General features: G+C 43.4%; 1 protein-coding gene across 2 annotated transcripts in view; it reads left to right on the top strand.

Moving 5' to 3' along the window:
* Window positions 1-12,432, top strand: part of COL9A3 (collagen type IX alpha 3 chain) — a 74,374-nt gene that overhangs the window by 40,003 nt on the left and 21,939 nt on the right. For both annotated transcript variants that reach the window (XM_077831870.1, XM_077831871.1), the window contains exons 15-22: window positions 717-770; window positions 2,113-2,166; window positions 4,344-4,397; window positions 5,489-5,542; window positions 6,823-6,876; window positions 7,996-8,040; window positions 9,180-9,233; window positions 9,962-10,015. In XM_077831870.1, the coding sequence (XP_077687996.1) occupies window positions 717-770; window positions 2,113-2,166; window positions 4,344-4,397; window positions 5,489-5,542; window positions 6,823-6,876; window positions 7,996-8,040; window positions 9,180-9,233; window positions 9,962-10,015 (423 nt within the window). The remainder of the gene's footprint in view (window positions 1-716; window positions 771-2,112; window positions 2,167-4,343; window positions 4,398-5,488; window positions 5,543-6,822; window positions 6,877-7,995; window positions 8,041-9,179; window positions 9,234-9,961; window positions 10,016-12,432) is intronic.

Here is a 12,432-nt window from a genome sequence, read left to right as displayed (position 1 = left end):
AAATCTAATGGCCCTGTTAGAGATAACTGCCTCTAGTTAATTTCCTGTCCACGTCCTGCAAGAGCAACACTCTTGGCAGCTATTAGACACTGTGTCAGTAAAGTTACATGTGGCATTACTTCCGTTGCCCTATTCCCTGGACAAGGGAAGCCCCATGAAGATGCAAACTATTGGCCTAATCCTGCAAGCTCTCCATACAGGGGACTCACCTTGAAGACAGCGGGAGTTCTGTGAAGATTTTTAGGACATGGGGGCGGGGAAATCATGAACACTGATGTCCTACAGTGTCCAATCCTGTGCCACTGACTTCAGTGACAGTAGGATCAAGCCCTTACTGAACAATGGTGACTGACCAGCATGGTCTTCTTCAGGTGTGCCTGGACATTAGCTCAGGGGTTGACGAGCTGAGCTTGAGGATGCCATGCCCTTCTGTAGGGGCCAAGTATGTTACCAAGGCTTCACAGCCATGAGTGTTATGAGTCTGGTGAGGAGATAACAGCAAGGAGACCCAGAGTGAAAACCCTGCTGTTTTAGACCAAGATCCTCTGCTGGAGTCTATTAAGGTCCTAACAGTTATTAAAGAACATGTTGTCTTTCCATTGACATGTATGTGCTTTCTTGCTTTGTAATAATAATTCAGCTAGGGGTGTGGCTAGGCTGTGGGGTCCAGAAGAGTCCTGATGGCCGCATTTTAATGCTGTCTTTTTGGTTTTTAGGGACCTTTTGGTTTCAGAGGGCCACCGGGACTCCCAGGACCTCCAGGGAAAGCAGTATGTATCCGTTCTTTCTTTTGTAGAGTTTTTCCTTTGAATCCTCATTGCCACGGCCTCTAACGTCACTATTGATGCCTACTGCTTGCTTTCACATGGCCAAACCGTCCACTGCCAGTGAACAACAGAACCCACCCAGTTCCCTCACCAGAAGTAATGCACATGTTGGATCAGCACAGTACTCACTGAGTGAGACGTGCACACACAATTGTATTTCCATAAAGACTTTCCTGGTTCCCACTGGTACCTCTCCCATCTTCCTAAGCCCCTTAACCCCACAACTAAGAGCTACATCATCTCATGCTCTCCTCCCCCAACCACCTACAAGTTCTCATTCTGGCCCTCGTAGGTTCAACACCTCCCATAGTTCTTCATTGTCCACCTTTCCCACACACACACACTTCAGCAGATTTGGGCTCCCCTTTTATGTGTTTTGTTCACGCCTTCTATATGGGTAGATGTTCCGCTTGGTAAGAGGAGGTTGAGCAAGCTCCACTTCTGCTCTCCTGCGGTTCCCTCCTCTTGGACAGATCCATGGTTAGATCCCAGCCCAGAAGACCATTTTTCCCCAAGGTAAAATATTCTGTTCTGTGCCTAGGATGCAATTACACATCCTTTTGCACAAATCCTAAGTGAATGGGATTTGTGCAGGAGAACTGTGATGGGCTTGGGGGGGAGACAGAATCCACACACCCACCTGTGGGCAGATCTCCAGTCTCTCTAGACCGCCCAATGATAGGTCCCTGTTTTAAGACTTAGGGACACTTGAGCCATGGGAGTGTGGACTCAGTAACCACACCATCCACCCTGCCACCAAGCCTCTCCTACGCTGTGGTTTATATGGAGCCCACTGCTATGTTGTATGGTGGATGCAGAGTCCCTTAGCCCATTTGCTTTGCAACGATCCACCCCCCACACCTCTAATGGTGGAACTGCAGCAGGTCCACTGGTCCACTACACTGAGGAAATTCACCCGAAGTGAACTAAATTCAGATCTTGTCGCTTTCCCACACAGCAGGCATTGAACTACTGCAATCAGGATCCAAGTGGTAACAGCTGAAGTTTCCCTCCTACCTCACCACCGTATTTAACAAACAGGGTACTTCAGATGAACGTGGGAAAGAGCATCCCTACCCTGTGGGATCACAGTCTGAGCCCCAGTTGCAATCCATCCATGTGCACAGTATTAGAGATAGTAACTGTGAAAGCATAGCAGCACTCCTAAGGAAATGTGGGCATCCCTCATGCCTGGCATGGCCTATTCCTGGGAACAGCATGGAGACCATCTGAGTGTTGGTCATCAAGATGGAGATGGTTAATGGGTTTTCTTTTATCATTACAGGGAGGCCGAGGAGACAAAGGACCTCAAGGGTTCAGAGGGCCCAAAGGTGATACTGTAAGTACAATAAAACACTTGCCTACTAAAACATTGCACATGAAGTCTAGTTTACAGTTGTATTAAGGCTTGCCTCTTTCATTCTGTTTGTGTTGTTTTGCTGGCAGAAGGAAAAATTCTCAAGGTAGGTTAGAAACTGACAACCTTGATGCCTCTGGATGAGAGGCACTTCTGGATGGGAGACACATAGATGGATTCAAGGAGAATCCTTGGATCTGTTTAACTCAACCCTGTGCTCCAAAGGGGTCTAAGTACTGCATTTACCTTCCAGTGTGAGATGTTATGACTCTGATTCAGGTCCCATGTCAACTTAATATTGCAAGAAATGCTTCTGAAATGTCTTTATGTAGCAACTGCTACTGATCAGGAGATGGAAGATAGTTCTGTTTCCAGTTCTTTTGTCAATTCTCTGGGTGGCCTCGGGCAAGTTACTTAATTGCTCTGTGCCTCAGTTTCCCAATATGTAAAATGGGGAGGATGATCCCTATTAATCCTTATAAATCACTTCCGGGTCTGTGAATGAAGATCACTGGATAAATGCTAAGTAGTGGGAGTTATTATTTCTGTGAATCAGAGTGTTTAAAATATTACTGCTGCTCTTAAAACAAATCTAGAAAAGATCTTTAGAAACAAACTTTTCTTCATGGAAAATAGTGCACTTGTGCATGTATTATATCCAGTCATAGGTCAGAGCTTTCGACAGGATGTTTCCTCGTACACAGTTTGATCATTTGTCGTATTTTTTTTTTCCTGAAGTTCAGGTTGGAAGAAGAGTAGAGTTTAGCAAGATTTCTATACTCCTCCTAATCCTTTTTCTTGCTCTGCTCCATTGGTCAAACTAGTTATTTAATCCTTGATATTTCCCATCAAGCAGGGCTCTGGTGAGTGGGAGGAAAGCAGGGATATTTTCCCAGCCATTCTGGGAAAGCTGAGCTTTAAGGCTCAGATTTGTGATGGTGTCTAGGCATTCTGCTGCCAAGTACTGCAAGGTCTAAATGACCTACTCAGCTACATTCCATTTTCAAAAGTGATTAAGGAACCCGTATCTCACTGAAAATCAATTGGACTTAGGCCCCTAAATGCCTAGTCATCTAAGAAACTTAGGCCTTAGAACACTCAGGGCATGGCTACACTTGCAGATGTAGAGCGCTTTGAGTTAAACCAGCCTTCGGAGAGTGCACTAGGGAAAGCGCTGCAGTCTGTCCACGCTGACAGCTACAAGCGCACGGCATGGCCCCATTAGCAGCTCTTGCAACAGCCACAGAGAGCAGTGAATTGTGGTAGCTATCCCAGCATGCAGGTGGCTGCAACGTGCTTTTCAAATGCGGGGGGAGGGAGCGTGACAGGGAGTGTGTTGTATTGTATGTGGGGGGAGAGAGAGTGGGTTTTCGGGGGCGCTGAGAGCATGTCAGCATGCTGTCTTGTAAGTTCGGACAACAGCAGACACCCCCACCCCCTCCCGCCTCTCTCTCTCACGCACAGCATTCCACAGTAATGGTTACTTTGTCTTGGAGCAGATAAGCAGCCGGCTGTCAGAAACGAAGCTTTCAAAAGGCATATCCGTATTCCTGCAGCGATTCCAAAACAATGAGAAGAGTGGCACATGACTTAAGGGGATTATGGGTCATTTCCGGAGGCTGATCAGAGCGCAGCAATGCAATGCCTCCTTCACACTGGCACCTGGGCATTTCAGCCAAGGCACAACAAGTGTTAATCTTCTCACCGAGGCGGAGTACCCGGAGCGCTCTAGCCGCGGAGTCAGAGCGCTCTGTGCCTTGTCAGTGTGGATGGGTAGTGAGCTAGGGCACCCGGGGCTGCTTTAATGAGCTCTAATTCGCAAGTGTAGCCAAGCCCTAAGTGAAGTAACACATAAATACCTGTAAAAGTGTGGGCTTATGGGCTCGCAACTTGATTCAGCAGCCATTGATGTCAATGGGAGTTGGCTCGTTTGGGTCAGGCTGCTGATGCTGAGACATGATGAGCACACACCTTCTGCTGGTCTTGTGCTCTAAATGAGCTAGTTATCCATCTGTGGATAGCTCAAGGTCAAACACAAACTGAATGAAATGAACCTATACTGTTAAAATTTGAATGTTAAATTTATTTAATGCTTTTGCCTAAAGGCTGTTTCTCTGGATATTTTCAGCACTGGATGATAATGACTTGTGTGTTTCTAGGGTAGACCTGGACCAAAAGGATCGCCAGGGACCGGTGGACCCATAGGAGAACCTGTAAGTCAGATTTTAAAATGACAAGTCTCTCTGTTCCCTGGTTCATGACTTTACAATACAGCAAATGTCAGAAGAGCTTATGTTGTTTCTGTTTGATGTAGTCTCCACATCAAGGGCTAAGTTTTCAAAGTCGTCCGAATCTGATCACTGAGGGTCAGTTTATGAAACCCATCCTCATGTTCAAGCCCAGAGGTGGTTCTGTGGAATTCAATGGCAAATGTCCCTTTGACCTCAGTAAGTTTGGCCCAATGGTTAATTTGGCCCATTGCAGTTGGTGGGACTATTTGCCTGACTGCTCCCTAACAGGAGTGAAGGCTGCACAATCTGACTGTACAGTTACAGTTTAATGGCCAAGCAGCATTTCCACAGTCAGCTGTCTAAATGGGAAGGTCTGCAAACTTAAAACCTCGCAGGGCTAAATTTTAGAGGATGCATTTGAAAATGTAACCCTGAAATGTAATATAATCAAATCACTTACTGGTTCCGGCTTAAAATTTAAAATATAATGGACAGTAATGATGACATTGGGTAACTGAAGTGTACGTGTTTGTGGAATTTGTTACTGCTGCGTTATCTGGAATTAGAATCTCTGGGCTGTATTTTTATGATCTAGAATTTATATTGTGGTTAAGAATAGATGACCTGCAACATCATATCCAAAGTTAGTGAAACCTATAACCAATGGTGGAACTTATTGCTCATTAAGGCTATGTCTACATTACTGTGGTAAATCAACCTAAGTTACGCAGTTGACGTAGCTTAGGTTGACTTACTGCGGTGTTTATACCGCACTGTCTCCCGTCAATTTACCTTACTCTTCTCATTCTGGGTGGAGTACTGGGGTCGACCGGAGAGCGCTCTGCCATCGATTTAGCGGGTCTTCATTAGACTTGCTAAATCCACCCCCGGTGCATCGATTGCCAGAGGGTCTATCCGGCGGTAATGTAGACGTGACCTAATACTTTTGGAGGACTTTGTAATTCAACACTAAAGGACTGACCGATTCTAATATGTTTCTGAACCTTTACATGAGACTTTGCAATCGATGGTGCCTGTGTCACAATCTTATTCTGCATTATGTGCTTATTCAGGGCATGCCTGGCAAAGATGGACGAGATGGAACACCTGGACTCGATGGTGAGAAGGTTTGTGAAATTCTATTTCAACACCACACAAAAAGATTTCAATTGCTGTCATCCACCGTGCCCGGGTATAGGCTTTCCTGGAGAAAAAGCAATGTTTGAAAGACTTTGGCTCAAGAGAGAGAATTCCTGTAGTGTCACTGAGGCAGAAGCGGAAGATAGTTCACACTGATCACCCTGGGAAAATCCCAACAAGAAATTAAACCCAAAGATTGTGTGATATAATGAACAGAATTAACTGATATTACCAGGGTTAAGTGACAGATCCTGATTACACAATGACTAATTCTAAAGCCACTTATTTGTGGCGAAACCTGCAGTATAAGGGGTCTCCTTACAATAAATGGTTAATGTCTTTTCAGAGCTGTTGGTGGAGACATCCTTTTGTTCTCGTCACTTACAAGGAAAGTGCTGTTAAGTGATAGAGAGTTAGACGTGTAACTGTGAAGTTGAGATTTCTGAAGGAGACCCTGGCAGGTGATCTCATGGAACTGTACCTGTTGGTCCTGGGGAAAAGAGACAGCCTTCACATGTGAGAAATTAGCAGCTGTGGGTAGGGTTTTCAAAAACACCTAAAACAGTCAATGGGGAGTTGGTGCCTACTTCCTCTAGGTGCTTTTGGAATCTCATCCTTTGTGTGCACACAGGCATTACTCTGTGCAATTACCCATTTTGCACCTTCAGATGCCAATTTGTGCCTGCATGTGGGTTTTGCAGACACAACAGGAGTACCCATATTTTGACAGGTGCACTCCCCTTAGAATTGTTGTTCAGGAATGAACACAAAGGTCTGGTTCTGATCTCGCTGACACTCACTTTGCATCAATGTAACCTTATTGATTTCAGGGGAGTTTTTTTTCTTTATTTACACCAGTAGGACTTAGACCATTCGTAGGCCCTATAAAAGTTTAAGGCCTGATTCTGATCTCGCTAACAGCCATGTAAATCAGGAGTAATTCACTGAAATCAGTGAAGATGCACTGGCTTGAAGCTGGCTAGTGAACAGAGAATCTGATCCAAAAAGTCCAACTTTGAACATTGAACTTAAATGTTGGAAGGTTTAGGCAACTCACTGTGTGGTATAATAATAAAAATGAGCACAGATTTTCCGAGGGGCTTTTCTAAAATCACAAGATTACAAGCGAGTCTTGGTTCTACAAATACTGGGTGGATGGGAAATAAACCCTACCTGTAAAATGTCTGTTTTCTGAAGAGTTGCCCCTGACTAATGTGAATAGCATCAGATCAGTCGATTGTCCATCTTAACCTACTGCTGTTTACAGGGTGATGCTGCCCGCTTCGGTCCTCCGGGAGAGAAGGGGCCAAATGGACTTCCTGTGAGTATCACAGTATCGTTGCCATAAAAGAGTCGGAACATCTTGCCCAATGTAGGAGTGATACTTCTCTGTCATTTGATGGGGATGGAGGACACACGACCAGCTATTTCTCACCTTGGGCCAGATTTTGGAAGGCTTTGAGGCATCCAACTCACACTGGGAGGTTCCTAGATGTCTTTCAAAATCTGGCCTCTTGTCTCACCGTGTCTCTCAAACCTCTAAGCCCATGAATAAGACTTTCTCCCCATGGTGCAATGTGAGAACGCCAGGTGTGCGTGCACAGTATATTATACAGACTGGAAACAATCTGGGATATTTGCACAGTAAACCATGGCAATAAAGCTAGAAACATGGTTAAAGAGAAATTATCTGATCCAATCCAGCTGCAGCCAAAAGACCTTTGTTGGGGCTTTAGGATAAGATAAAGTGATTCTGTCCCCTGCAGTTGGTGATAATCAACTAGCAACACTCCAGATTCTAGTGTCAGTCACAGCTGTGTCAGTGTGATGTGACTCAATTGAAAATGGAACACCTCCTGCCCCATTGCCAGCACAGTGGAGTGGCTGAACCCCTAGGCAAATCGGCAGGGTGTTAGTATGTGTCCTAATATTTCAGAAATAAAACACAGAGGAAAAATTTTAGCATCATAATGATATTTATCCCTTAGCCTAAGGGCTAAGGATTGGAAGTCGGGAGACCAGATAGCTACAGTATTCCTAACGCTGACTTACTCTAAGATGTTGTTGGCCAAATTATTTCACATCTCTGGTCTCCAATTTCTTCATCAGTAAAATTGGGATCAAAATTCTTACCCCTCCCGTGCTTTGTAAAGCTTGTTGAGTATTGTTGAATGAAAGGTGCTAGATCAGTCTCAACTACTATTATTATTGTGTTTTTCATGTTTGTCTTTCTTTCCCATTATCGTCAGTGGGAAGTGCCTGGGTAGCACGCTGGATAATGAACTAGAGGGTAATTTCTCCCATTGTTTCCACGTGGAAAAATGTCTCTAATAGAAACTTATGTCCTGTGATTCTAAATGCCCATATATGTATAATCAGAGAGTAAATGTTATTTTCTACATACTGCAAAATTTCTGTTGTTGTGATTTTTTTTTTCCAGGGGCTACCTGGAAGACCAGGTCACAAGGGTCCAAAGGGTGAACTAGTAAGTGAAGGATGAGTTTTCACAGGGAAACTATTAAGTGTGTCATTTTAGTGCACTGCAATTTTAGGCCCAATCTGGCAAACACTTACACACATGCTTAATTTTGAGCACCAGAATGGTCTCACTGAACTTAAAGGGCTGAAAACACAGGCATAAATATTTACAGGATTGAGTCCTTGGGGATCAGGGCCTGCATTTCTTTTAAAAACTGACTTGCTTGAGTCACCTGTTGAGGTGACACAATGTGGATATTCTGCTCGCTGTGCACATTGTACCTTCTCAGGCGTTTCTCAAAAGGACTTTTGAAGATCTCACTTTGATAGGTATTTCAGGAAATTGAAATGCAAAAGTATAAAATACACAGTTCAGTCTCCAGTGAGTAAATATCCAGTGCTGGGAGTTTAATCATGGAAAGATCCCTCAAGTTTCTTGAGACAGTCTGCTTCAGTTCCAAAGACCGCCAGCGGACCTCTGATAATCCTACCAGAGGCAGAATTTTGGAATTTGCCTCTCTGCTGCCAAACTTTCACCCAGAAGTCACGAGACTTGACATGGCTGCCACACAATATGTGTAAAATAGCACTCAGTAAATCTGCATCAACAGTCCCCTTCAAGATAAGTTACAAGGAATCTTTACAACAATGTATTTAATTCCTACGCTTTGAGACACCAGGCTGGCTCTCAGCAATGTTTGATGAAAGAAAATCTGAAACAGATTGAGGCAACTCATCATAAAATTGCTCATTAAAGTGTATTTGTTCTGACTTTCCCTCCCTTTCAATCTTCTATCTAGCATCAGCCTCATTATTATTGACTATATACAAAGGCTACTAATTCGCATGCTTCAGGGTGTACACTGATCACTGGCTGAGGTCAGGAGGAAATTCCTCCCACTTATGGTGTTCCATAATATATTGGAAGTCCCAGCATGTGCACTTTAGCATAACTGTTCTATAGTTTTATATGCTACAAGAATTCTTCTCTTCTTGGAGTTTTATTGCTGTCTTTTAGCACGTTTCGTTATCTCATCTCCCCAGCAAGGCTTTAATTTCATCCTTTTCCTTCCAGCTGGTTGGTAGGGAAGTTACAGAAGTGACTGCGAAGTTCTGCCCAGTTGACTGTTTATTTTCCCACTACAGGGTAGTTCTGGAGAGATGGGAGAGGCAGGTCCATCGGGAGAGCCTGGTATCCCTGTAGGTATCTCCACATTTTACATATATCACAAACTCTATTCAGGGTCTCTTAAATTCCACCGCTAAGCTTGAGCTCATATGCTGCTTCTCTGGCACAGTTGAGTTTGGCATATCGGTAATAAATGATATGAACCTCTCTCTCTCTCTCTCTCACACACACACATTTTTTAGACAAAGATATCTAAAAACTATGTGTACACAGTGTGGTAATGAGGACTGACAAAACAGTCCTTCACTTGAGGATGTAGAACCATTATGTGTGATTTTATCTGGGGAGTTGGATGTAAGTCACATGTCAGTTCTTTAGAAACTCAAATACTACTTACCCTACTGCAGTGGGGTCAAAAAGGCCAGTCTAGGGAGGCAGTATGCCCTAGTGGATAATACACTGGACTGGGACCCAGGAAACCCAGGTTCTATTCGTGGCTCTGCCATTGGCCTGCTGGGTAACCTGGGCAGTCACTTCACGGCTCTCTGTCTCAGTTTCCCATTCTGTAAAATGGGGCTAATGATACTGACCTTTTTAAAGCAGTTTGAGATCTCTGGATGATGAATGCTATATAAGAGCTAGGTATTGTTGTTATAATTTATTAACTAGCTGCTACCCATGAACGGACAGTGATGTGAGACATGAACGATATATTTGTGTAATGGCTTTACAGTGGGTTGGGAAGGGTGGAGTTCCCACTTGAAGAACAGCACAGGTGACTTTTTGATATTGTTGATAGGGCGATGCCGGTATCCCTGGTGAGAGAGGTGAGCCCGGACCTCGAGGATCATCTGTAAGTAGAACATTGCTTCTTCAAGTATAACCTTTCTGCAGTTAAAACACAGCTCCGTTATCAATCTTCAGAGCCACCATCAAGCTAAAATAAAAGGCTCCATCCTCTACTGGCGTAACGTCCGTGGATTTACACCGGCAGAGAATTTAGCCCAAAGTAAATGGGCCAAGGTCTCCTCTTTTTTACCCCAGTGTAAATGTGGAGTAACCAAACTGAAGCCACTGTGCTTATTCCACATTTACATTGAGGTAACAGAGAGGAGAATTCGTCCCATGTGATTCATGTGGCTGGTGCCCTTACAAGATAGCAGCTTGGACAATCAGCACCACCTTGATTTGGTAATAATACGGATTATTCTGGAATGCCCGGCCTCCAGCACTCTAAACGGGAAAGCCTTCCCTTTTAGGTGTCATTCAGAGATTCTAGGGCCAGAAGGGACCACTGTGATCATCTAGTCTGACCTCCTGCATAACACAGGGTAGAGAACTGCCCCAAAATAATTCCTGTTTGAACTAGAGCAGATCTGTTAGAAAAAACATCCAATCTTGATTTTAAAATTGCCAGTGATGGAGAATCCACCACAGCCCTTCGTAAATTTTTCCCATGGTTAATGACCCTCACTGTTAAAAATGTATGCTGTGTTTCTATTCTGAACTTGTCTACCTTCAACTTCCGGTCGTTGTCTGCTAGATTTAAAGAGCCCATTTTCAAATCTCATAGCTGTACAAAATGTTTACAACAAAATTTGAAATCCTACAACTCACCTAGGTTAGTTACAGCCTTGAAACTTGGAAGAGGTGTGTCGAAAGGTTCGCAAACATGCAGGGAGCCCATTGCACGCTTTTGTGCAAAGTTTTGCCCGTTTATGGTTTGCATTAAAATCGCACAAACCTCATGACCGCACAGTTTGATGCAAAAGAAGGTCACGTTTGAGGCTTTTGATGAAATTTCATTTTGGGAGTTCGTTCAGATCCCGACGCTGAGACAGCACAAACCTGTGGGGATTTTGAAAAGGAAGCTAACGTTTGTATGAAATGAATCAGTGGGGTTTTGCCCAGGTCTAATCGCCAGGGTTTTTCCCCTCACCTGTAAATTGTAAAGAATTTCTGGTTTGAAGCATCTCGTCCAATCTTGGGTCCAAAACAGGATGCTTCATATCCTTTCTCAGCATTGCCACAGAGCACAGGGAATAAAGAGCTATGAGTACTGTAATGAAGGAAGTCTACAAATAATTGCATTGCTGCCCATTGGGTTCCTGCAGAATGGTGTAAGATTAAAAAAAACTGGCTTTGTTCACAATATTAAAAATTCCAGGACACCATTTATTTTCCTGTTACACCAACCAGTGCTGCTCTTGTGGCTGGGCCTGAACTTACAGTGGGTTTTGATCTTCTTCAAGTATTTTTGAAATCAGGAAGCCTACAGGAAGTTTAAGTTGTTGTTTTTTTTTTTGTAGGTGCCAGTTGGACAGAAAATGAGCAGTTTAATAAGTTATTGTTCTAAACAGCTTGCTCTTTAAACTTCTAAGAAAAGGGAAATAAACTTAGAGATACAAAAAAATTTGTTTTATGTCCTAAAATTTCAAAGTAAAATTGGGCAGGGAAAAAAATAGATATTTGGTTGGAAAAGCACCAAAAACAAGGAATGTACTGTGAAAGGGAAAGGGCCAGATTCTCATCTCAGGCCTCATCTATACAAGAAAAGCCCCCTGGTTTAACTACATCAAGTTAAACTGGTGCAAACCTCTAAGTCAGGTACACTAACATCAGCTTAACCCACGCTTATTTCTACGAACTTGTCAGTAAGTAACTTATGCAAAATCTATATGAGAAAGGGTTAAACTGGTGTAAGTGAGTCTACATTAGGAGTTTGTACTGGTTTAACTAAATTGGTTTGTTTAAACCCGTTCACTTTTCAAATATAGACAAGGATTTATTTATACCTGTGTGACTGCAGCATAACTCCACACACATCAGTGGAGATCAGGATCTGGCTTAGACTATTTAAAAGAGTTGCCACATAATATGTCGTCCTTTTCAATACCATACCATTTTGTAAAGCATCTTACCGAAAACTCTAGTAGAGATGTAAGTAACACAGTTCTAAAGTTAAATGAGAAAATGAAAGCAGGAAGAAGAAATGAGCCATGAAAGTGTCACTGTAGTCCGTGGAGTGGCTGTATAAAAATGGCACGATTTTACTTAATTAGATCTGCTGATTGGTTTATTCTAGATCGTGTCATCTTCCTTTAAAAGATTAAGGCTGGGGAGCCATGCAGAGCCAGCGCAGCTATGGGAGACGGATCTAGATTTTAATCAGACTCTCAGTAATAGAGATTCTGTTAATGATGCACAAACCAGAAAGACCCCAACCGGGCATCTAGATTCCAGAGTGAGTGTGTAGGCCTGGCAGCTAGA

Source organism: Eretmochelys imbricata, chromosome 13 (genome assembly GCF_965152235.1).
Source record: "Eretmochelys imbricata isolate rEreImb1 chromosome 13, rEreImb1.hap1, whole genome shotgun sequence".
In the NCBI taxonomy this organism is placed as follows: Eukaryota; Metazoa; Chordata; order Testudines; family Cheloniidae; genus Eretmochelys; species Eretmochelys imbricata.
Note: the sequence above shows the minus strand (reverse complement) of the source record. Positions and strands in the feature narration are given on the sequence as shown.